The 25,997-nt window shown below is 36.8% G+C and overlaps 1 protein-coding gene across 1 annotated transcript in view; it reads right to left on the minus strand.

The window, feature by feature from the left end:
• LOC121319532 (voltage-dependent L-type calcium channel subunit alpha-1C-like) overlaps window positions 1-23,776 on the minus strand; it is a 326,930-nt gene extending 303,154 nt beyond the window's left edge. The window contains exon 1 of the mRNA XM_041257053.1: window positions 23,459-23,776. Coding sequence (XP_041112987.1) covers window positions 23,459-23,486 — 28 coding nt within the window. The 5' untranslated portion in view covers window positions 23,487-23,776. The remainder of the gene's footprint in view (window positions 1-23,458) is intronic.
• Window positions 23,777-25,997: the final 2,221 nt, after the last annotated feature.

The raw sequence follows: 25,997 nt of genomic DNA on the forward strand, positions 1-25,997 counted from the left end.
TGTCACCCACCATGAGTACTGCTGCACGCACTCAGGACTGGTGACCGTGTTAGTATTATTGTGGGGAAGATATTTGTGTCTGTTGTTTGGAATTGCAACCCGTTGTTATTTATACCGTGCAGTACACATTGTTGTGTATTGCCAGGGTCCTATTATTTGGTCACCAGACCTGGATACAATACAATTCCATTCCAACTGGATTATAACTCCATTTGTCTGTTTTACCATGCAATGCATCACTCCTGCACCTGTACACACTTAACTACTTTGCCACAATGTTTGATATTGCAATTGTGTTATTATATTTCTGTGTTTTGGAAGACTTCGATATTATCAATATTGATGTCGAAATACGTGCACAATATCGATACACAATTTTCATATCGTTGCCAACCCCTAATTTTTGTATTTTGTTGACATGAATCGACAAGTGCTAGGCCAAACTTGTGTTACTCTTCTAAAATTCAAACAAATATACAATTCTCAATAAAATAACCTCATGAACAAAGAAGGAAGCAAAACACTCTTCTGTGCCGCAGAGAACATGTATTATTTTTTTCAGTTGTCTTGGTTTGCCTTCTATCGTTTAGCTTCTACCTTCTATGGTAGATGGTGTATTCTGTTAGAGGAACCTGGGGCCTGTTTCACAAAGCGCTTTGAAGCATTTAGCAGGCTACAGTACTTGTAGCACCAGCTAAACATTTTGAATGCTGCTAATAAATATCTAACGGCTTTCCAGAGTCTCGCAAAGTGCTATTAAATGTGCTGCTGCTGTCAAAGTACATTCTAAACCTAAAAGCCTGCTGAAATAAATACCATATTACACTGACCGATGACAGCAAACATGTAATCAAGATAAATATAACGATCATGAATTCAAACAATGTTACAGACTGACTAAATGTAATGTTAGAATAATGTGAAGTTTTGAAACCAGATGTTGCATACCAGTGAGAAGCCACACATTTCTGTAGCTTTGGCATTTTATACATCTGGTGAAAGAAATGTTGGTGATTTACACACCATTAGCAAAGGCAACAGCTTCACAAATTATACATCAAGTTTCCTCAACCTCAAAGATCAAAGGCGTATTAAATAGGGCTTTGATAAATATGCAATAGCTTACACATGCACAGCACAACTCTCTCAATTTGCTTCTAAAATGTTCAAATTGCTGTAGTATAGATGTACTTCAATTACTAATTTAGCCAATGTATTAGCCATAAATTTAAATTATTGTGGCGTTTTTAAATTGAACATACCATATTGCAATACGGATTTCTACTTGTTTGTTGTTTTTTGTGAACATCTGGGTGTTACAGTGCAATTGCATGTTTGGTAACATAGTAATTACACTGTAATACACAGCCACAAAAAACGCTAACAACATTTTTCATTGTATAATTAAGCACGTTGTTGCATTATTGTATTGTTATAACGTATAGAGCCACCTAATGTAATGTGTTACTATGTAACTAATAATATTACAGAGTGTCAGCCAGTCAGTAAAATCTCTTCTTGTCTTAGTCTAAATGTCTCAAAAACAATTCAATTTTATGGTAGGAAACAGGCTAATTAAAATAGCCAAGGGCACCTGAGATAAAAAATACATCAGTCCTGCAAATGATCCTTGTAACGTATGTGCTGATAGAAAGAAAGAAAGAAAGAAAGAAAGAAAGAAAGAAAGAAAGAAAGGAAAGAAAGAAAGAAATGAGCTTCACTATTCATTTATCAAACTGTAAATCTCTTTCTACATTTCCATAAGTAGAAATATTGGATTCTGTTGTTAGCACAATACTAAAAGCATAATGTTAGACACACAATACCGGCACTCAGATTTAGAGGTTATTGATTGCATGCACACCTTGAACCACTTTCAAAAATGCAATTATCCTGTTAAACACTAGGGCATCAGGATGGGTGCATTACTTACACCAGCCAGGAATTGGGCAAAAAATAAATTAAGCACTTTATCAACATAGAATGGTGAGAGCAACAATGAAGCCTCACCTTCCCTCCTCCTCTAAAAACCGGAATGCAGTCACAGCAAGTTACTCTGCAAGCCTGGATTTACATGGCAGGTCTGCTTTGAATTACGCCTGAATCCATAAGCAGACAACTGTCAATACACTGTAGTGACACAGCAATGATATGATTGTGTAGTTATAATACAACAAAAAAGAATGTCCTTAGCCAGTTGCATCACAATTGGATAAGCAGTTTTCTAGATATCGGTAAAGCGGTCAGTGATAGATACATACAGACAGACAGATAGACAGACAGACAGCCTCCTATTACCCACAAATCATGATACCAATAATAACTTACTAAAGAATATCCTTAGCAGCTTTAATCATGTACTGCAGATCTATGTAAAACTCTGAAGTTTGACACATGTATATACAGCCATCTACACTGTAACCGTTGCTGGATATATCCATCTCCACTCCTGAGTTAATAAAGGAAACATGGATAAACAGGAGTAACAGTCTTTCTTGACAGGAAAAACCTACTGGCAAGGGCACTGTTTTCACTCTCACACAATTCAAAACATTCTCATTCCCTTCCAGGCAATTTATTCATAGCTGTTTATTAGTTGTTTTTTTGTTTTTTTCTTCACCAAATTGGGACTCCTGTTACTGTATATTTCCAGCAGCTGAAGGGGGAGCAGGGTGATGGAACAGCTGTGGGTCTAAGCTGGCTCAAGACGGTTTATCTGTCCATCATTTTTGCAGAGTGATGTAATTGCTTTCATACAGTATAATATATACATACGTTCATATGTTCACAATTACATATAGATTTGAATTGCTGTGCAATAAAGAATGTCCATGTATCCAAGTTTCATAAAATTAGGGTATTAGATTAGGCCAGAGCTCAAGCAACAGTTGATTGCCATGATCTCGGTTCCAATTCTCCAAGAAGAAATATCACCACTCAGTTTCAGGACTTTGTGTTCCAATACGAACAATTGAAAAAAAGGAGGATGTACAAAACATACAAGTAAACAGATGGATTGACAGGTGATCTATACATGACCCAACTGTGATACCCTATGCATGTGCACACAGCTGGAAATGCATCCCTCAGGAGGTTGATAAAGCACACTACCTTAAAGTGCACTGTGCTTCCAATCTGCATTTTAAGGATCCTTGCAAAAATGGCCAACAAATGAATCAATAATAATAAAAAAAAAACTTTAATTTCTGTAGTTGTGTAGCGGGAATCAGCTTAGCTCAATAATTGGACAATGGACCATGCATTTACAGGACCATGCATCCAGTCCAGTGTTTTAGAACAACACTCAGTGTAGTATGTTGTTTAAATGATCAGGAGGCAGCAGTGTATGCATTCAGACCTCTGTTAAATTAATTACTCTCCTATAGGTGCAAGAACAACTCCTAATAGCAAACCTACAGAATTAGACTTCATGCTGTGATAAGTGCTGGCACCTGTTCATTTAAATATCGGTTATGTACCTAAACCAGGGTAGTTGTGAAATCCAGGACTGGGGTCAGACTATTTTCTAGCCATGCATTTACATGGCACATGGTTATTTCTAGCCAGTGCAGATAACATAGTTTGATTTTCTTCATGCATCAGACATTACAAAAAGCAGAGTTGACCATAGCTGAGATTTCCAACAGAGATGTATTTAACACATATACAAATCCCTGGATTGTGGAGCAAACACAAGTGGAATTACTCTACATAGACAGTATTACCAGAGGGAACAGCAGATAGATGACCCCTAGGACCTCCAGTAGTCCTTACACTTGGTGAGTCAAGGGTCAGCGGGCTTCATTGCACTTTCACCTTGACCATTCTCCCACTGACCTATCTATTGCAGGGGGAAGTTCTGAACGTATGCATGTGCCCTTTCTTCTTATTGCACTGTTTATCATTGTTCTTCATTCTTCAAGGACCTGCTTAATAGTGTTATGATGCTGCTAGGACAGGGTTCAGTATCTTATTCACTTGCTTGTCTGGAGTTTTAAAGCTGCAGTGTCCCACATCCAGGTTCTGTCCACAAGAAGTGTAGGGACACAAGCTTCTTTCCCCCTTTGAATCCTTCTTGCCACTACAAGCGCTGACATGCTCTTTAAAATGCCTAAAGAGCAAGTGGCTTAAAATTGAATTTTCTTTTTTTTTTTTTTTTTACTGTCCCCTTAGCAACGTACTGCTATACACTAGAAAGTGTTGGCACTTAATAAGATAAAGACACTTATATAAAGACTTCTAGCACGCATTACAATAGTCTATGGCAGGCAGCTGGAACTGAATAGCAGTTCCTAACTCAGAACTCACAATGACTGCAAACATGATAAAAGGATTTGGGACAGTAAAAACAATGAAGCTACCCTCTTTTTAAGTCATATATAGAGCTCAGGAAGCAAGGCACGTTTTGCCTCCCATGTAGGTGTTTTTCCTGTACTTAAATATGTTATTTTCAATGCTCTTATAAGGTAACAGCCTTAATTCCCCCTGCTGTTGAATAAATTCCTTGTGAAGGTGATATAATGGAGGCAGCTGTATCTACATTTTACATCTATCTGGAGAACTGCTATTCCATTTGTCATAAAGCATGGTCTTAACATCATATTTACTTAAATTTATTTACAATATCAGATTCTTGAAATATAGGGGGTGTCTGTCTGTCCATCTATCTGTATGTCACACTTACAATTTTGCATATAGCTGGAGAATTCCTTGTCAAATTGTATTGAATTCCTAACTATTATCCTAAATTACTGTAGTACTCATGTCATCAACATGTCCATCATACTGATGGAGCTAATTTTGAATTTACAGCTATAGCAAGGGGTGGATGTTACTGACATGCATGTTAAATAGATCTAAAACCGTTATGTTTGTAAACTGAATGCATGGGAGTTTTCAATAAAAGCTCTTTATCTAGGTGTGCTTGGATGTCCAGATCCCCTATAAAGAACTGGCAGTACGGGTCTCTCCCTTGTCTGCACACTATATCCCCAAGGTGCTGGAAACAGTACAGGGTATTCATTCCAGTGCTATTCTATAGATAAAAATATTTTTTCAATTAATCTGTTATAATCAACAACAGGGTTTTTTGTATACTTTCAAAAAAGGAAAAAAATTAAACAGACTTGCACACACACACAATGCTAAAGAGGTTAAGCTCTCAACTGTGGCACACAAAAAAATGTGAATGCTTTAAAGGTAAATAATGACAGTATTTAAATCTGACACCTTTTAGATTGACTAGACCCCACAAAATGTTTTAAATGGATAAACACATAAAAAGCAACACATGTATTTCTGCCCCTGTTCCATTTCTTAGATAAACTTTCATAAAAGAATAGAGAATGAATCACAACTCAATTGATTGTGGAAGCTCCAGATGCTCTTCTCTAATGAGTTTATTGATCATCGATTGCTGCTTGTTGTTGATCATGTCATGCAATAAGAATCCTTGTCACTCTGCCTAGAGACTGCAAATAAATTGTAATATGGGTTATCTTGCTGGATACCACTGGATAAGCATTTGCACAGACCTTTCATTTATTCCAGATGGTTGCTTCTAAATACAAGCACTTTTCAATTATTTATTGAATGTGAAATGATTTTTGTAAATCTCTTCCACTCCCAGCCTTGCTTGAAAATATATATTTCAGACAAGTTACACCTCTATCGGTTATAGTCAAGAAAGCTTCTTGAAGACAGCGTAGTGGGGAGATGCATCTCAGCCTGCTTATCTGGCAAAAAGCACTGTGTGTTTCCCAAGCATTAAATCTGCATTTCATAAACCGCAGGCCTTCCCAGTTTACACAGTGCCTATGATATTCAAAACTGTGAAGCCCTGCAAGAATAACAAGCAGTGTAGGGATGCCTTGCTTATACGGATTCTGTCAGGAAGATTAACCTGGCTCTTTTGCATAGTGGTTAAGAGGCTTGCTTGCTCTGTTCATGGTCACTGGTTCACGCCCAGGGGCCCATTTCACAAAAGCGATTTGCGACAATTCACAATCGCAAGCAGCAAATAAAAAAATTGGGTTTCATAAAACTTTTGCTGGACTTGGACATCGCCGATTTTCACCAGAATTATAAAGATAATAACTACAGTAGTTATAAAGCTATAACTACAGACAACTTAAACTCTGTATGGCATCCATTGTTGTGCAGTTAATTTAGGGGGATAAAGTAAATAACTTACTCCTTGGATATTTTCTAGTTTAAATAACATGTTACATATAATGGCTTTTATTGCCTTTTTTTTTTTTTTTTTTTTACAAATGAATGAATATGCAAATTAATATCTAAATCTTGAACCAGTCCGACTAACTGAAAAGGAGTGTTCAATGGACACCCCCAGTAATGGAACTTTATTGAGAATATCCTAGAATGCATCTGTGTAGAAACTATAAAGACACTACAGTATATCTGTACCAATGATATGGCCAGAGGATAAACCAATGTGGCAGTGAAAGGTACATTTATTACTGGAAGCACTGGTAATGGGAGAATCAAAGAATACAGCTGTGCACAAACATAAAGACAATAAAGCAAAGTGTACTGTCAACGGAAACTTAAACTGTCACACAGCCACAATACTGCAGCGGGGTTTAGGGGGGGTTAAACCCTCACAAACATGAAACACATATCCCACTGTTGTGTCAGCAAATTTACTAAAACATACAAGCACCCTTCTAAGGGGTTGTTTAATGAAAGGTACTCCACAGAGAGTAAACTAATTACAGTGCTCACTCATAGATGGGAAAGAGGTTACATGTGTTGCGCCTTATAATGAGAATGCAAGTGGAATGGCACTACAAGGCAAATGGGAGCAACAGCTATAACCAATTCCTCTTTATAAAGAAACAACATATTAAAAATACACACCAGCAACACATTACATGTAAAGAAGAAAGGTAGCAAGCCACTTATATTCAGCAGAAACGTTTATTTTGTAGTAATTAACTTGCTAATTTAATTACGTAACACAAAGGAATCATAGCTGTTGAACCATGAAAAAAAACAATAAAACATAATACATTTTTAATAGAAATAAATGTTTGATATAGAAAAAAAAATCAATTGCTTCAGCTTTATTTTCCTGGCTCGCAGTTTATAGCATTTTGTCAATTTATATCACATTTTAATGTCAAAAACTGTAACTCATCTGTCCTAAAGTGTTGAAATGTTCATGGAGAATGAAAGACGATGTCATAGCTATTTTCTTTAAAATGCTTTTATATTATTGAGTTTTGGTAAACCATGACAGATTTAGAATTATTTGTAATTGACTTTCATGTATTGATTCTTGATCACCCCCCCGACACACACACACACACACACACACACACACACACACACACACACACACTGATGCCATGTGCCAGATTATACCTTTTCTCTGCTTAAGCTTTGAGTTACATGGATGTGTTAAAGCCAATGGGACTTTTGTCCCACTGTCCTGCAGCCAAAATCTTTAAATGGGCTGGTTCAACATTAGCTCCTTCTGTCGATGTTTGCTAAATCATCCTATAAAACTATGCAGAGGTTCGAAATACATGCCTTTCTAGTCAAACTGGGATTTAAGTATACCTGGCAATTCTATAAAATTGCCTACTTGCGCTAACCCAAACCCCTTCAACAGCATTGATACAAGAAATCATAACTCAAATCTGTAACATGGCAAAAACTGAGGCCAAATAATATAACTACATTTAATATAACAAAATCTGGCACAACACTGGATTGTTTTCTGCTTGGCATCTCTCTGCATATGATTCAGCAAAGTGCGTCATTGACCTTTAGCTTTTAAACACAATGCAATAACTTTGTTAACCTCCGTTATTGTTTGTTTGCTCACTAAATAAACGTAGTTCAAACAATTGGATGGAAGTTAGTTATTTTGAGTGCCCTGGCATCCTGGCTGGTGGTGTAGAGAATGTATTGCCCATCTTATCAGAATGTAACACAGTGTCTGTTAAATATCTTGGAATGCCTGAATAGATCTTTATTTCTTAATAAACAGACAAAAGATGTTGAAAGCACCAATGGAACCCCAAAGGTTAAATGTTAAAAGCAGGTACTCTCTTAAAAAAAAGAAAGGTTTTGCTTTACAGCTTTCAAGAATATGTATTGTAACAATTTTAAAGCTGCAGGGCTCACTGCACTTTAAGTGTCTATTTGCTGCAGGGAGCTTGGATTTAGTGGAATTGGGGTTAAAATAAGCCTGGAAACCACTTCTCTTTTTAATTAAAAAAACAACTTGATTAATGGTTTCCTAATGTGATGCTGCCAGCTGTCAATCATGTGGGTGACTCCAGTGTGGTGAGGTGGTGCCTGGTTCATGCCTGTTTTTTTATTATTTTTTTAAAGGGGCAACTTATGCTGACATTCGTTACGAGCATGTCAGTATATTGAATCATTTTGTATTTAAGTAGGCTATGTACAATAAGGGCTCACTTGTAATGCCTGCGCAAAGCCTGTTTTCACCCAATCACAAATTATTGCAAAAGTAACAAAGTTCACAGGATCACAGTTGTAAAAACAGACTTTTGAAGGAATCTCTTTAGCATTTTGAAAGTTTACCACAGTATTTTAGCAAGTATACTATACATTTCCTATGGTTATGCTATGCATTTACCATAGTTTACCCTGGTTTGCCATGTTTTTTAACATGCTTTACCATATGTTGTTTTTCTTTGCAGTGCTTACCTATGCTGTACCATGCTTTCATGCTTTCACTACTCTTTATTACACTTTGCTACGTTTTTACTATGGTAAACTTTTATAAGGGTGCACATTTGAAGGAGTTCCACACGTGAAGACAATAACTCAGTGTACTGCCTCTATCGAGCAGAAACCTAAACTTCATTATGTCAATGTCATGATCACCACTTCTGCATTTGTAGTATGGGAGATGATGTCTAGCATGGCAATCACATTATGAAAACCAGCTAACTGCTCTAAGCCTTAAATACTGCACCACCGATCACGTGGGTATTTCCAAGTGGTTCACTTTATCATTATGTGGCCACACCCTACATATATACACAGAAAGGTGAAGGCGAGGCCACAATATAAACCATTCTTGTAGCCAACAAGGAACATTCCAATATAAGCAATCCACAAAATATATGCTTTACATTCTACAGGGGATTGTCAATTGTATACAGTATTTAACATGCATAGTGTATCTCTGCAATGGATTTGGGGTATCGCTGTGCTTTTTAACCACATTACCATTGAAAATAGCCACAAAGTAAAATCTGTCAATTCCAAAAGCCCTAAAAATTGACTGTAAACCATTAGAAAGGTTTTTCAAATAACTTCAGAAACAAGACCTTTGGGGTTGCCCCATCACTCTGCAATACTTACAGTTTTGCACTGACATTTGAAAAGCTAGATACAAATGATTTATGACATGTAAATAATTAATGAGCAAGATATTTTCTTTTGGTTATGGTAAAGCCTGCATTAACCATGGCTAGCCTTGTTTTCACAACTGTTTAAGCCACAGAGGCAGAGAATTGCTGACGCCCATTAACAATTATGTGTTGATTAAATGCTAAAGGGAAAACAATAAATAATTTAGGTATGTTATTAACATGATGCAATCAAAGAAACTACAAAATGATTTCGCAAGAGTCTACCGGAAGCCATAATAGTAGTGCAGTCAGCACTCAAATACACTCAGTATCATCTTTTACCGTCCTTGTAATAAGAATAAAATAAGTTCTTATTATATGTAATAAAGTAATGCATTTACCCATCACATGCAATTTCTGACTCCATCACCAATTCTCTGATACAAAGCCCATCTCTTCAATGTTAAAATGTATTTGATTATCCGTCACAGGCCTTGCCTGACAAAAATGCATCAACAAGAAAAAACATGAGCAATTCCAGCTATGGTAATGTGACCCAGTTGTTCATGAAACAGTTTTAGATACTCTGTGATGTATTTATTTCTTTTTAAAAAATCTGTTGTCTTGCTTTTGTGCTTTTTCATTTACAAATGCTCTGTGAAACTGAAGCAGCGCATGTAATTTTGAATACTGTTTTAATTCTGGATAATGTGTTGTTTTTCTCTGAATCTTCTGATAAACTGCATTGCCTTTTCCGCTTTACGCAATTCTGTGCATGGGTAACATTTAGATTTAATTTTGCTATCAGGTCGTAATGTGGAATTTTACATACTGCTACAAATTAATACATAGCGGATTTAAAAGAATGTACTGTACAGGCAGGCCAAAATGAAATAATCAGATACACGTCACACTCACTGAAGTCAACATTTTATAGGGTCGGTAATATGAGTGCTGACTGTACTGTACAGTATTTGATGTTAGATTTTGAAATTTTCATTATGTACATGGAAAACTACAAAGTGGAACTTAATTCAATATGTTAATGTAACATTCAGAAGGTTGCATTCGGCTTTATAATGCAAAACATTTGGCCACAGCTGTAGATATGTAGTAGTTTCTCTATTAAAAATCATTAACTTATATTAACTCTTTGGGACTCACATGAGCAGTAAAAAAATAAAAAAAAAATAATAATAATAATAATAATAATAATAAATAATAATAATAATAATAATAATATTAACAACTTATGCCCAGGCCAGGCACTGTGGGTAAGCGACATAGGCAGCTGCCTAAGGCTGCAAACAATGAGGGTACAAAATGATCATGATAATCTTTGACGCTATAGACAATATCACAGCCCAACTATGAAACTAATAAAAACTCTATGGAGTCATGAGGAAAACAAAATACAAAATATTTTATTGTACAGAATAAATGCACACATGCATTTTCATTAAAAAAGATGACACCTTGTACCATGATTATTTCAATGACCTTGGACATGCAAGAGCAATAGAATTCCTGAAATTAATGTACGCAGACTCGTGTAAAATTAAGTTTGAACATATGGAACAATGACAATGGCTTTCTTTTATTAACATTTTTACAGGTAAACCTATATACAGTAATAAAAAAAATAAAAAATAAAAAAAAACACTCAAAACAGTATTTAATAATTATAATGGATCCCTGCTAAGAATTTGGGGTATATGTATGCTCTCTAATCACACTAACACTGAAAACAGCCACAAAGCAAAATCTGTCAATTCCTAAAAATGAACTTTGTAAAATGGTAAACCATTAGAAAAGTAGGCCTATTTGCACTGGATCCAAAATACCAGCTTGATGTTACAGTCGATATAGGGTAGGTCATTGTATCTGTTGGTTAAGGACTGCAAATGTATTAGTTAACGCGGCAGTTTTGTGTTAATTATATTTTAAGAAAACAGTTGTTTTCATGCTGGATCTGCATGTAAATTATACTGCTTTCAACTGCAGTATGCTGCAGGCGTTTCATTTCAGTGTACTAGTGTAGAGAGAGAAGCCCTGCTGTGATAGAGGAATGTCTGCCTTCTGGCCTTTGCGATTATTTTTGATTCAGCCCTACTGCTTGTGGTTTCTATAACTAAATAAATATCTTTGGATTGAACTGGACATTGTTTTTTGCAATCTGAACCACAACCTTGCACTACAAATGTGACACCGATGCAAAGAAGTAAAGACTTGTTACTTTTCTAAGACTTGCATGGTACACCATATTCAAATCCGTGCTGCTTATTGCAGATGGATGTACACTACAGGTAAGACTTCTTTAAAGAACCCCATAAAGCAGTGACAATTCTGGCCCTCGAGATCGAGTCCAGTCCAGGTTTTTACTCTAAGCAGGTTCAAAAATAGTTAATTAAACCTGGTAAGAGGCTATTAACTAATTTAGGACCTGGTTGGAATTGATCACGAGGGCCAGATTTCAGTACCACTGCCTTGAAGCATCATCCATGTCAACCTTGTTTGTGCTGCTTTCCAGACAGGCCCAGTGGTGTCTGTGAATGCCGTGGCTGACGTCATGCCCAAGATGTTGATTTAGCCTCATTATGTTAAAGGCTGCTGAACACGGTCCAGAATCTAAAACTAGACACGAGCAACTAGTCTTTGATCATTCTTCTGGCAGCTCTTCTTACTCATGCACAGAGTTGTGATACAAATTCAGCCTTTAAAAGAAAGATCAGCATGAAACAAACAAAAAAAAAACTAAATGCAGATTGTTTCACACACACGTGAACAGACTTGTCATAGGTGAGTGGACAACCCAAATTTGTACTTATGACAAGCATATTGTAACAGCAACAACATTTTTATAGGACCTCTTATTAAAATACATTCTGAATTGCTATTTTTTTTAATAAACAACACACTGCATAAGACCGTATCTACAGGTTTAGCCAAGATGTTGGACAATAATAATGATCATTGGCTTAAAATGATCACAACAATCACAATTATCTTAAATCCTGATTGTACTTCCTGTGATAGCGATTTTTACCCTAGTTTGTTCTTTTTCCTCCCAGACTATTATCTTCTCCCCTCAGCCTGCTTTTTGCTTGATGGCTTTTTAAAATAACCCCATAATTTCCTAACAGACAGGGAACAGAATTTTCTAATGCCTAGTTTTTGTTACGTTTGACAAACAAAAAATCCTTTACAAAAAATGTAGCCTTAAACAGAATTTAATTATTCAGTTTTTGTTTTGTTTTTTTCAGCACAGCATACTGAGGATACATTTAAAAAAAAAAATCTTTTGAAACGTATTTTTGTGGGGAAGTGCTGGGGTCCCACTTCCTGTCCGATCATGGATAACAATCCCACATTCTCAATCCTGCCCTGGTCAGTGTGAGAGTAGCTTAGTGTCATCTAGTAACAGACCCAGGTCCAGAATAAAAGATGAAAACAAACGACTTCAACTGACAGAAAGAGAAACAACCGAGCCATGTAGACTGATAAACTATATAGATCAATAGAGGGCGTGTGGATAAACACAGCATACAGGGCTTTACCCACCCATCTGTCATGCAGCAGACCCCTCTCCAATGCTGATAAAGGGCCTACGTTTAATGCTAGGTCAAATGTTTTTATGTTTTTAATTGGTGCTACTCATGGTATCGCATGGAATGAGTTTTTATCCTCAACATTACATTGTCTGAGAAAGAAAACACTGTTCCTCGATCCCTAACTTCACAGCACAGTATAAAAGTTAAACTCTTGGCTGCTCTTTACTAGGCTAGTCATCTCCACAGATCACCTGCAAGTTTTTTTAAAAAAAAATTTGTATTATCAAGGCATTAGTGCTGAAACTATGTATAGTAATTGCATTCTCAGCCTGGCAGGCAGAGGTAACAGAAAGTGACAACTTGCTACAAGTAACAGCTGCCTCAGCACTGATATTAGCCGTGAGGCTACTCTGCTTGGCTTCTCCTCTGGCAGCAGCCCCATGACCACGAGTCATGGTAGTGTGGCAGGTTATGGGTGTCAGCTGTGTCATCCCACCCAGAAACCTTCATAACACACTTGGATGGTTCGTAGACAAAACACTCTCTGGCCAATTGTTTCACAATTACTTTTCTGTCTAATGAATATTTGTTTAAAAGTGTGAGACTGACTGCAATGGAGAAAGTACAGTGAAAATGTAGTACAGTGGTGTAAACTGGAACTGCACTGGAACATACAAATAGAACTGTTACAGGGTTGCAAATTATAGCTGTTAAATAACTTGGTACTAAGGGTGTCATATTTAAACATGTAGACGTTTTAGTTTAGTTTACCATAACAGTAGTACAGTGTTTCATGTTAGAATTGGGAATGTCACATTGATTTATTTTTGTCAGTGTTTTGTTAAATATGTGGAAAAATACAAAGCGGTATGCAATTCAATATGTTAACATAACATTATTCAGCAGGTTTTCATTAGACTTTATGAAGCAAAATTAGTTAATTCCATAGGGTGATGCAAAACATTTGGCCATACCTGTCCACGCTAAGCACTCCAAATATTATGCATAATAAAACAATGGGAAAATCAATACATGATCCCCATAAAACACAACATTTTTTAATAACCACAGGTTCCTATGGACCTAGATTTTTACTTATTCACAGGGAGGTAGAGTCACTGGCCTTCTGTAACCCTAAAGCAGATTCAGTTGGTAGTATGCCACTCAGCACAATTACCAAAAATGTAAAAAAATTTAAAACCCAAAGATTTTGTTCTGAGCACAGTCAACAGATTGCAAAAGAAAAAAACGAGAAAATGTAAACTATGTACCAAGCAGGGTGGAGGCTCCAAGTCTCGTCTGCATTTAGTGATTTTTAGCCTCATCTCATCAGTAGGGGACAGTATCGCACAACACTAACCATTACACAAACATATGCATCATACATACACATACATCAAGCAAGAGTAAACCCTCGCAGGCACAGTCATTAGCCATCTGTTATTGTGGTGCGGCCTCTTTCAAGCACTCCAGTGCATAAAGGTCACTTTTGGCAGAAGGCACCGACTCAAGATGAGAAGACTGCAATGTTCCAGATGTGGGTCGCAGTGCCGAACGAGGCAGCTCTCTCGGCGAGATCAGATACCACGTGCAGGCTAGGCTAGCTCATCCTGGAGCAGTGGAGCAAAATTACAGCTGCTCCTGCCGTGTCTCTCTCTGAAGGTGTCACTACATGAGAACTTGAGAGATAGAGAAAGAAAACTAACAGGGAACTCCAATTGTGGTTGTTTCACAAGTTGATTCAACCTGTCCCAAAAAAAGATATAACTGCTCTCTACTAGAATGGGGCACTTCCGTGAACAAAAACAAAGCATCCCCGGTGGCATAGAGTAACGAGAATGGCACCTCTGATTGCTCCTGCCTCAATCCAAATATTACCAGTAATTAGTTATCCAGTTATATAAGCACAATTGGTTCAATTAATGTGCTGGGTACAAACACGAAACACTAAAGTTTGGAGCATGTTTTGAGCGAACAATCACTCCCACCTCGTCACCCCACAGGTTTCCTGCTGGGAAGACTTAACAGAGAGTGTCAGCTTGTGGTGCTGGAATCTGCATGGGCAGCATTACCATGCAATAGAACACGTGGACAGTCTTCTAGGGGCTGTATTCTTTTTAAAAAAAAAATTATCAGCATGGCTAAGTACTGTAAAACAAACATCAAATAAAAGTAATGATTAAAGGTATTTTATCCAGATAGACAAGAACCAGATGAAGTGCAGTCTGAAATTTTGAACCACAAATAAACGTTCTGCCTACATGGGATTTCTGGGGTAAACCCTCACTTGGCCAGCAAGCTAAAAATAGTCTCAGTGCATTCTCAAAATGAAATGGTTTATTTACAAGAGACAAATGTACAAACATCCGAACTGTTAAAATACAGTAAGTCTTAAAGGAGTAACAGCACTATATAAGAGGGTTGTTAGATAGCTTTTATTTATTTATTTTGCATGTGCTTGGAAGAGTGAAACTTGCTCTCTAATTTGATGACAATTATCATTTACAACATGCTTAATGACCCATATATATTTTGAGTAAGTCGGTACCTAATGGCTTTGTGAAATAAAAATTGCACGACCTCTCCTGCCTGTAAAAGCACAAACCGCATGTGCATTCTAGCTGCACAATAATATTAGACCAAACAATAAAATACATTCAAACTGAGTGTGAACAGAAAATCGACCCAGTAGGACTTTGATTCTGCTTTCACCAAAAGTAACATACACCAGCCACTGCCAATACCGTGAAACTGTAAGTCATGCTAATGTAAATTCAAAGCATGTGGAATAAAGTCTTTTCCCTTCTGGGGGACCTTCTCAAACGATGTTGCAGTGCACTTCCCACAGAACAGTCATTCCGCATGGTAATGTAATCCAGTTCTGGAAAGAGGTGAAAAAAGAAAGATACCTGGCCTGGATGATTTCCTCAACGAGTACTAGCTTTCAGTAGCCATTTTCCAGTTATAGTTTTTAAAAACACAACACCCTTTTGTGAGAGATACAAAACAACCTACTTATTGACAAAACAGAAACTAAGTGGAGAAGATTACCCAGTGGCTCGTTCTGGGTCACTACAATTTAAACACACAGACAGTACAGCCAACCCCAGGCATGTTCAATCATAGCAACACAGAAAGGCTACCCCAGTTTTTGTATTTATTGCTGTAACCTGATATTTCAAAAATCTTGATTTGCTGGATTAACATGATTGGACTACTGTTATGCATCTGATTGCTGTATATACTGTCCAACAAATATGGCCAAAACATTCTCTGAACCAGTGCTTGAACAAATATACAAACTAATATACATAATACAAAGCAATTAGAACATACAATAATCTAGTTTCATAATGAAAATGATTTTGTGGAGACCCAGGCTTGTGCTGTATGTTAACGGAAATATATTTATTTTCTGTTTTAAAACAGGAACATGAAGAATGAAGCTTCAGCTGGTTCGACCCTACATGCACAAAATGAGGCAAAAGGTGTCATGAAGCAAAGGTTAATTTGGTTCAGTTGAACCATTACACATGACCTGTGAGTGTTCCCTTTTAGGAATCCATTGACGTTTTAGACGTTGAAGTAACGAAACATAATGGTTTTACTGACACTGTCCAATTTCTACAACAGTGTTCACAGTGTGCTCTTTCAGGAAAGCCAAGAAGAACCGTTTTTTACAATGTTTTTATATGCAGAATGATAGCGCCTAAAATTATGTGCCCCTGGTTATCAATATTAACCTGACGTGTACTAATACTATGAAGCACTGCTTACCCAGTTAGTTGAGGGGAGATTTGAAATCTGCTTTGGAGATAGCACTGCTGTTAAGTGAGCAAATAGGGTTAAATTCCTGCTGGTACGGAAAAAATATTTTGCACATTCGCATAGAGTAGAAAAACATCCTGATTATAATATTTTACTTAAAATAAATACAATAAACTAACGTGACGTTGTTCACTTTTGAAAGTTGTACAATACAGTTATATGAATTGTTTGATGTGTAAATGCAGAAAGAAAAAAAAAAACATATGTAAGGTAATTGGGAACCTTGTAACATGACTGCTTTAATGGTTGACTGGTAGCGTGTTGCATTGTTAGCACAATGTTTGATCCTCATAATGGTTCAAATCCAACAAGGATATATATATTAATTTTACATTTTTAGATTACTACTGAACTCCAAAGAGTTCAAGATGCCTTACCATTTTGTGAACCAACATTTCAGAAAATACAGTGCCTCATGAAAGGCTTGCTATTCAACTGCAACTCAAATAGTTAAGTGTTTAACTGGGGCTTGAGGTGATTCCAATGGGAAATACACACATTCCGCATTTCTCAATTTATTATGATTACACTACTACATTGAAATATACCTACACACTGAAAATCTATATAGTGATTGCTTATATCACACATTCTCGGTTTAACTGAGAGCACTAATAACTGCTTAATCATGTGTATAAAGGTCATTGCCTTTTCTGTAAATGAATACTGTAGTTGTCCATAATATCACTTTATTATTGATAGTTCTGTTACATTTTACTAATACCTTGACTTTAAAGACATTGGGTTGTGCAGATCTACCATTAGGTGGCACTAAAGAACACAAAGCGATCCAGATTCGGACCAGTGAACCTGTTCTCGTCACTAGTTTGAATGTTAGCCAAGTACAGAGTTAGAAACTAACACTTGACCTGCACGCAGTCCTGGGTTTCCAAACTGTCATCAATTAAGTGTATTATTTAAATGATTCTGCAGGCAGGGGCCAGTTTTTCATAATGTGTAATCTGGATAACAGTGATCCAGATTTTGTAATCCTACATTTTGTGATCGAAATCACTTTTTTTTTTTTTTTTTTTTAAACAGATTTTGTAATCGTGATTATTTGTAATCTGGATAAATGTAATCCAGCAGTGACATTTTCTGGAAAACTGGATCAGAACGATCTAGATAAAAGTAATTTTCATCACAAACTATAGGATTACAAAATCCGGAATTGAGCAACCCCTGTTAAACATATTGTTACTTCCCATATAGCTACATGAATAACTCCTAACAGTTAACCTACAGACTCAGGTGAGACTTATTCCAGTGTGATCAGTTCAGACTAGATTTAGCAGTGGAAGTTTCTAACCCTGCAAATGTTAAAAACTTTTAGAATTGGGAACTGTTGTCAAAAATATTCAGAGAAGATATAGATGTTAGCCTTAGTGCTTACATAGTAGTAAACGTACAGTGTTTATTTCATATTGAATCTTTCTCCACATCTTTTTCATATACAATTAAATTCTTTACACACAGTCTTTTCCAGAAATACGCGTGGAAATAATTTTTAAAACAGCTTTTCGGAGTGGTTACCAACCTTACAGGTGTGTTAAAGTTTAAAAGATCAAACGTGTTTAATCCTATAAACATTGTCAATTAAACAGAAACTAATACCCCTAGTATAAAGCCATGTACTACTGCTCCAATGTGCAGTGACTCGTGTACTGAATTTCCCCAAGCTAGGGATGGAACGCAAGCCTGTACTGTCAGGGCTCCAGAGAGAGCACCCTCTGTCTGCACTAAAGAGCCAGGTTCCATTGCATTAGGAAATACTTTTGTAGTTCTCAGTGCATTAATGCTGTTTTTTTAAAAATACTGTGTGATATTCAACAAACTGTTCTGGGCTGTTGATTATTTAATAACAATATTTATTTTTAAATAACTTTTAAATTAATGTAAACAGACATCACAAAGATTTTAAAGTGGTTTGTCCCCATCAGTTTAAATGCCATGATGCAAAATAGTTAGTGAGATACTTGGAGCTGAAATGAATGACAATGTGGAGTTCACTGAGGGGCCCCATCCCATCCCTGCCTCTCCACAGATCCAATCCTCTTCAGCCACTAGAGGGGCAACATATACACAAATGTCACAATTATCATACCTATCATGATATACTGTAATTATCACGATACATGAAATGGTCCCGATTGGATACTTGTATGATGCATGGAGGATGTGTTCATCATACCAGCTAGAACACACACATGTTCCTCATTCAAGAACTATTTAGCGAACTGTGTTTTTGTACTCCCGATACAAACCTCTAGTACAATATGTCATGTAAAAAAAGCCTCATTACGCTATGAATCGTTACACTGCTGCAAGCCACCCAAGTAACTTCTGAGATACTGGGTTTGAAACTTCATTTTGATCTCTGATATTGTCTGGAACCTCTGATTTCCAGGTCCAGAGAGAGAGCCCAGTTGATAGGGGCATTGACAAATTAAGAAACACAAGATAGTGAGCCGGATAAGCCAAATAATATCCTATTCACACGACCTAAATAATGCACGATAGCCATTAAACATGTGACTGTGAATAAAATGAATGGCAATCACTTGATTCCAATGCCTGTTGATGATTTACAAATTTGAGTTTTTGTGAACAAAAACAAACTGTTCCCAGTAGCATAATCTAGGGGTGTGTCATATCAGATTGAATTGTTTGTAAACATGTGGTAAAATGAAAATGGGCAAAATGTCTAATTGTTTTTTAACCTCTGGAAAAACCAATGTGGCTGTGAAAAGGTTAATTTGTACTGGACACCACCTGTGACAGGATAGCATCATGGCCCAGACTGGCTACCAGCAGGAATTAGACCCAGAGACATAAACTGGCATGAGGGCCAAAATAAAATGTTCAAACAAAAGAACAGATCACTTGTTGGCTGGGCATTAGCCTTCACTACAGCTACAAACCAAATCACAAATCACAAATCACAAATCACAAATCACAAATCACAAATCACAAATCACAAATCACGCGTTACACACAAACTCCTCCAACAAACAAAGGCTTTCTCCTTCCTTTTATACATGTGGCCACTCCCCAGCACTCAATTAGTTAATTAGGGAATGGCCACACCTGTGACTGCTGGCAGGGACAGATTTAACCCCATCCTTGCCAACCTTACATTCCCCCACACACACACACTATACACAAAAAGGTCTTTCGGCCCGCCATCACCTGTAATGGAACTTTTTCCATGATTGCGAGAATCAGATAATAGCACTTGTAAGGACTCTGTCTGAAAGTGAGTGTTCTGTACATTAATTTGGTCAGAGTTTAACAAAAATACTGGCACTGAACAAGTTCATGTTACCAATCTTCCCAATTAGATACATGCTTCAAAATAAAGTAAAAGCACTTTGCAAATACTGTTATGAATACAAATATTTCTGGGGACATGAATATGCTACCCACAATTGTTAAAAAATTCTACTTAATTAAATCAGTAATTACTCAACATAAAACTATTTTAAAAAATAGTATAAATACAAAGGATAAAGCAATGCAGTACCGTCAATCCTGATATCCAGCTCCCTTATACAGGGCCTTCAATCCTGATATCCAGCTCCCTTATACAGTGCCTTCAACCCTAATATCCAGCTCCCTAATGCAGTGCCTTCAACCCTAATATCCAGTCCCTAATGCAGTGCCTTCAACCCTAATATCCAGCTCCCTAATGCAGTGCCTTCAACCCTAATATCCAGCTCCCTAATGCAGTGCCTTCAACCCTAATATCCAGCTCCCTAATGCACTGCCTTCAACCCTAATATCCAGCTCCCTAATGCAGTGCCTTCAACTCTGGTATTTTTGCCAACAGAAAGGTAAATACCTATTACAGGTTTTTTTTTTGTACTATAGCGTTAACATGAATTTTAATCCACATTTATAATTGTATGTTCATATAAACTGGAATAAAACAACATGTTATTATTAGGTATTTAATTGATTATTCAAAATACATTGTAAACCAACAGAAATACATCAGGTTAAGTTGCATGTCAAAATTCATATTTTAAAGAATTGTATTTAATTACATATTTAAAAAAAAAAACGTATACAGTTTCATATGCAATGAAGAAGACTACTGTAGTGCAGACGCATATAAAGTCATAGAAACAGCTGCCCTTCTAATATCTAAAGGGTACTGGGCAATAACCCTGCAGGTGCTGTCACACATGAGCAACTGAAGAACATTTCTAATGAGTGATACTGTATTGAATCAAAAGAGAGAAATTAAATCTATTCAATAAATCGTCACAAAACATACGTCTACATATAAGCGAGTTCTGCTCATTACAAAAACAAGGTGCCTCTCAAAATAACAGCCCTCAGGTGCACAGTACATGGTTCACTTGCAAGGCGGTATACTGAAACATTATACACAGAACCCATCCACACTAGCGTATGTTTTACAAAGCTGTCCTGAACGTTGACGTTTTAAACTTATGTTTCAAACAACACTATGACGCAGCCTTGTGGAACACAGCCGCGGTGCATTTTTACAAAGGACCCGTAACATACAAAAACTTTATTTATGTTCATTTCACTGCTGTCTGTGTGCAGCACCTGTGCGGCTTACCAAAGAAATCCACTGATGATCACCTGCTACTAAAGAGCCTGGTTGCTAAACAGCGTGGGCGCTTTGAGATTTAGCAAGACGATTATTTATTTGCAGAGTTTTTGTTTGTTTTTGTTTTTTTTTTGTTGTTTTTATTTTTTAAAAAGCAAACATATGTGGTTTAATCTAATGGGAATCTGTGCAGCGTACATAAGTACATATTAATCCTTTCGCTTCTTACAACATCCTAGGCAAATAACAGCTGTTGCAACTGCATTAGAAACAAGAGCAATCAGAAACCATCACCAAGACTGACTTGCGTTGGACTGTCCAATGTATAAAGCCAAAAGTTCTCAAAATCCTTTTAATGCAGTAACACCCCATCCGTCCTACAATGACGTAAATAGTTGCATTTACCTGACTATATAAATACTGCCCCAAGCCCCCACACACTATTTGTTACCCATATTATTATTATTATTATTATTATTATTATTATTATTATTATTATTATTATTATTATTATGCTGCAATGGAATTCCAATAATAAAAAAACATTTTAGAAAGGAAGTTTACATTATTACTTCCTATATTACTTGCACCCTATATAGTTCTGTTGGAAGTGTGTGCACATAAATACGGTAAAAGTATAACCGGTGATACCGGTGGGCCAAGGGTGTGTATATTTAACAATGTATTGTTAAACTTTCTGCAATGACGCGAAGTCAGATTACACCGCGGACTCTAAAATTCACAAACGCTCAATCTTCAATCTTGAAAATCGGGACTGTACCATACCCCCATTGAAAGTACTGCGCAGCAATTTAGGGACAGCAAGGATGCAAATCTATCGGGACGGTATACCGACAGGATCATGATTGGGGCCCGGATTTCTATTACTAGAACACTGACCCACATAAACGGGTCTTTTTTATTCTTAACTTCGTATTTCTTCACCTTTCCCTGGCCAATAAAATATATATTTAATATATATTTTATCTTTCTTCAGCCCCGGTGTCAATCTGTAAAGCTTGCCAAATGCGCTCATTTACAAATCTTAATCGTGAACATTTACTTTTTAGGAAAAAACAATACATACATATGCACACGTTTTTAAACTAACATGGAAACGTGGTACACAGATTCCGGGTTCAGCCAGTTTGCTTACTCCATGTGTCTGAAACAGCACGGGTTAAGAAAATACATACTATATTTTATCGAAATAAATACACTAAGAATTACATTGGAGGGAGAAAAAAAGAAACACATACTGTCAGTCAAAAGTATACGACGTGTATAACCTGGTTTGTGATTATGTGCATGAAGCTCCTGGAATAGACTTTACTCTGAAGAAGAATCTAGGTTACACAAGATGAATTACTGTAGCGTTTAGAAAAATATAGCAGACTGCTGGCAAAGTCTACACTGTAACTTCACAAACAAAAGAAATGCGCATGCAGTATTTGACATATACTGTATGGCAAATCCCTTTTTTATGTGTATACATGTTATACGTTAGTATTATATATTGTTTTTATTGGCTAATAAATAAACAGGTCTTCCACAAATAACATCGCCAAGGAAAGGGCATCTTTTCAAATGAAAAAAACAAAAACAGTGCCAGTCGCAAACGGGAAACACAGTAAGTTTGGGGACATTATGTACATCTCCAAGATTATATAACACCCCACACATGTGTCACATTTAAACCGTCTTCAGAACCGCGATCGCTCCAAAACTTGACTGTTTGCATGATTACATGTTTAAAATTCTACTTTTTTTTTTTTTTTTTTTTTTTTTTTAAACCACACACACACACACGCCAGACTGTCTCTTTGGACGCATTTACAGTAAAACACGTTCCTCGTTCGAGAATATCAGGTTCCTATTAAAACACCACATGTTGGAGTCTAGGGTATGTTTAAACAACCCAAAAGACGTCTGCAGTAAAAAAATAATTAAAAAAAAATAATAATAAAACCTGTGTATTTTTTATATGCCTGCCAGCTAAGCTGTACCTAACTATGTTTACAGCAAAAATGAATGATCTAAAATGAATGATCTGATAGGTATAACCCCTGTATACCTCACCTTGCACGGGCGCGCTCCCGCTGCCAACCACTAACGAAGGAAAACTAACTTTAAAATCTTACCTTGATGGTTTTCCTCTGGAATGTACATCTTCTTGCTTTCGTTGACCACAAAAACAATAGTCCAGTGTATTCGTTGATGAATGTGAAGAAGCGAGTGTTGTACAAAACAAACAAAACAAAAACAAAGAAACAAAAAAAAAAAAATAAAGAGCTTGAGATATTCCTCCTCTGTATGATCGTGGTTAATATTACCTGATCCCCATAACAGAGTCAAACACCAGACACGGTTCCTTACCACTGCCACCTAAGGAAAAAAAGCAGCGCATCCTCGAAACATCCGGGCCCTACCCAAGAAATATAGCACAGCACCACTTGGTGTTAATAATCAAAATTGTATCAAACAAGTATTTAAAAAAAAAAAAAAAAGAAAGAAAAAGAAAACAGTGAGAGAGCACCAGGAAAAGGTAGCGGTGAAGGGTTTAAAGAAGACAACCCATGCCGGTAGTAGGAATGAAACAAATAATTAAAAATAATATATCCAGGTTATCTCAGAGGGTTAAATCTGTCGTTTTAATTGATTCCACGATGGGAGACCAAAGCAAGGGTGACAATTCGTGGGGTCTCATCAGCCATCCTTCTTCCAAGCCATCATTAAAACATGAATATCGGTCAGTCGCCAGCAATAGGAGCTCAGTCGTCTCTGCAGTGATACTAGTGTGCTGGCAGAACAGACAGTGAGCGAGCAGAGAGAGAGAGAGGAGAGAGACAGGGTGAAGACCAGCCCCCCTCCCAATACACTACTGACTGGTTCCAGATGTTACTGCGCTAGAAAATCAAATAAACCGTGCACAGGGTTGCAGTTGCATTTTCTCTTAAGAAAAGGGGATTAAATCAGGATGATGAGAGAATGGAGACTGGGAAACAAAATTATACTGCAGACCAGGTATACAGCGCAAAGGGAAATGGTGAAAACTGATGGTGGAGAGTATCATTTATAAAAACCTGAACCGCACGGGATCACTACTGTATCTTACTCAGGCGCTGCTGGTTTTTATAGTAACACCTCTACAGCACTGTTCTTGTCATGCATACTAGTGATTATTTTTAACACCAATAATACATTTGTACGTGTACGTGGATTACAAACACAGTACTCGTATTGGATAACGTATTTGTAACTTGCAATTGTCCCTTCTTAACGTCTTACTGCAGACGTAAATTACTTTTTTTTTTTTTTTAATCAAATGGAAACCACTTTAACAAGTGTACTAACAGGCCATTGTTAACAGTCGTTAAATATTCCGTTTTTATTAAACTGCATGTTTTGTTTCACAATAATAATGAAAAAATATTCGGCTTCAAATGTTTCATTTACACTGTCGGTTAATAATGTTACAGACAAAAATTAAACCCCACTATAGTGTGGACAGGAATTCTTGTTTATTTATTTATTTTTGTTTTGTTTTTTTTGTTATCTATCACGGTTGTTTACTGTACCGTAGGCTTACATTCCATTCAGTTAAAAAAAATAATACCGATTTTTTAAAGAAAGGTGGAAAAAAGAATGTGGATAAAATCACTGACCTCAATACTTTCCTTGAAAATGTAACACCTTGCTTCCTTAGAGGAATCACAGAACACACATTTGGTGTTGATACGTGTTAGATAACAACTGAGACGTGGAGACAGCTGTCTAAGAAGAATGTGCTGTAGTTTTATTACTATTAGTAAAGGCTCCTGTAAGAATATGTCATATATTAGATATATCTTGAACTTAAGACACTTTTCTTGGGGGGGGGGGGGGGGGGGGGGGGGGGGTAATTATTGACAAGTTCAGTTCGCATCTCGAGAACAGGTGTCCACTGGGTTTAGTTTTCTTGTTTAAGAACATTGGACAAAGTAACCCAAAACTTTTTGAGCAAGTACCTATCGATAATTCAGTATGCAACATTTTGCCGTTTGACTTATATATGACTTTTTCGATTTCATTGATGCATAAAATATTAAATGGTATCTTAATACGCAATAGAATATTTAATTGGTACAGCCAGCCCTTAGGCTTAGTCGGATGTTATTACAGTTACCTGACCAAAATGTAATTAACAATTGGGTTTTGTCCATATGATTACATACATCACATTCTTTTTTCATAAATGGATTAGTAATAGAGAAAAAAAATAAAAATAAAAACGAAATTTTTGTTTCAACCCAGGCCTTGAACGCTGAGTACATGTTGAGGATTCCTCAGACTCGCTGGCTTCATGGCACTTTGCCTCTTTACTTGAGGTATAAGGAACTCCAGTCAGCTGGCGGAGCAGAAGTGTATAGCGCCCAGTGGCAGTTTCCATCTGTGTGCACTGTTTGCCTATTCCCAACCCCCAAGTTGTGTTATCCACCTGGAATGTTAATAGGGCTAACCTGTCACACATCACTGGCATTAAAAAAAAAACTTAAACGAATAACCCTATGAAACACGACTTTGAAAGGGAGAAAGCTGCGCTAACTGTGACATTCCTTACATCATGGGCTGCTATTGTTTAATGCCTCCTTAACTTTTAATAATGTTTTCAATTAATGTGAAAATAAGGTGACTTATTTT

Source organism: Polyodon spathula, chromosome 8 (genome assembly GCF_017654505.1).
Source record: "Polyodon spathula isolate WHYD16114869_AA chromosome 8, ASM1765450v1, whole genome shotgun sequence".
Taxonomy (NCBI): Eukaryota; Metazoa; Chordata; class Actinopteri; order Acipenseriformes; family Polyodontidae; genus Polyodon; species Polyodon spathula.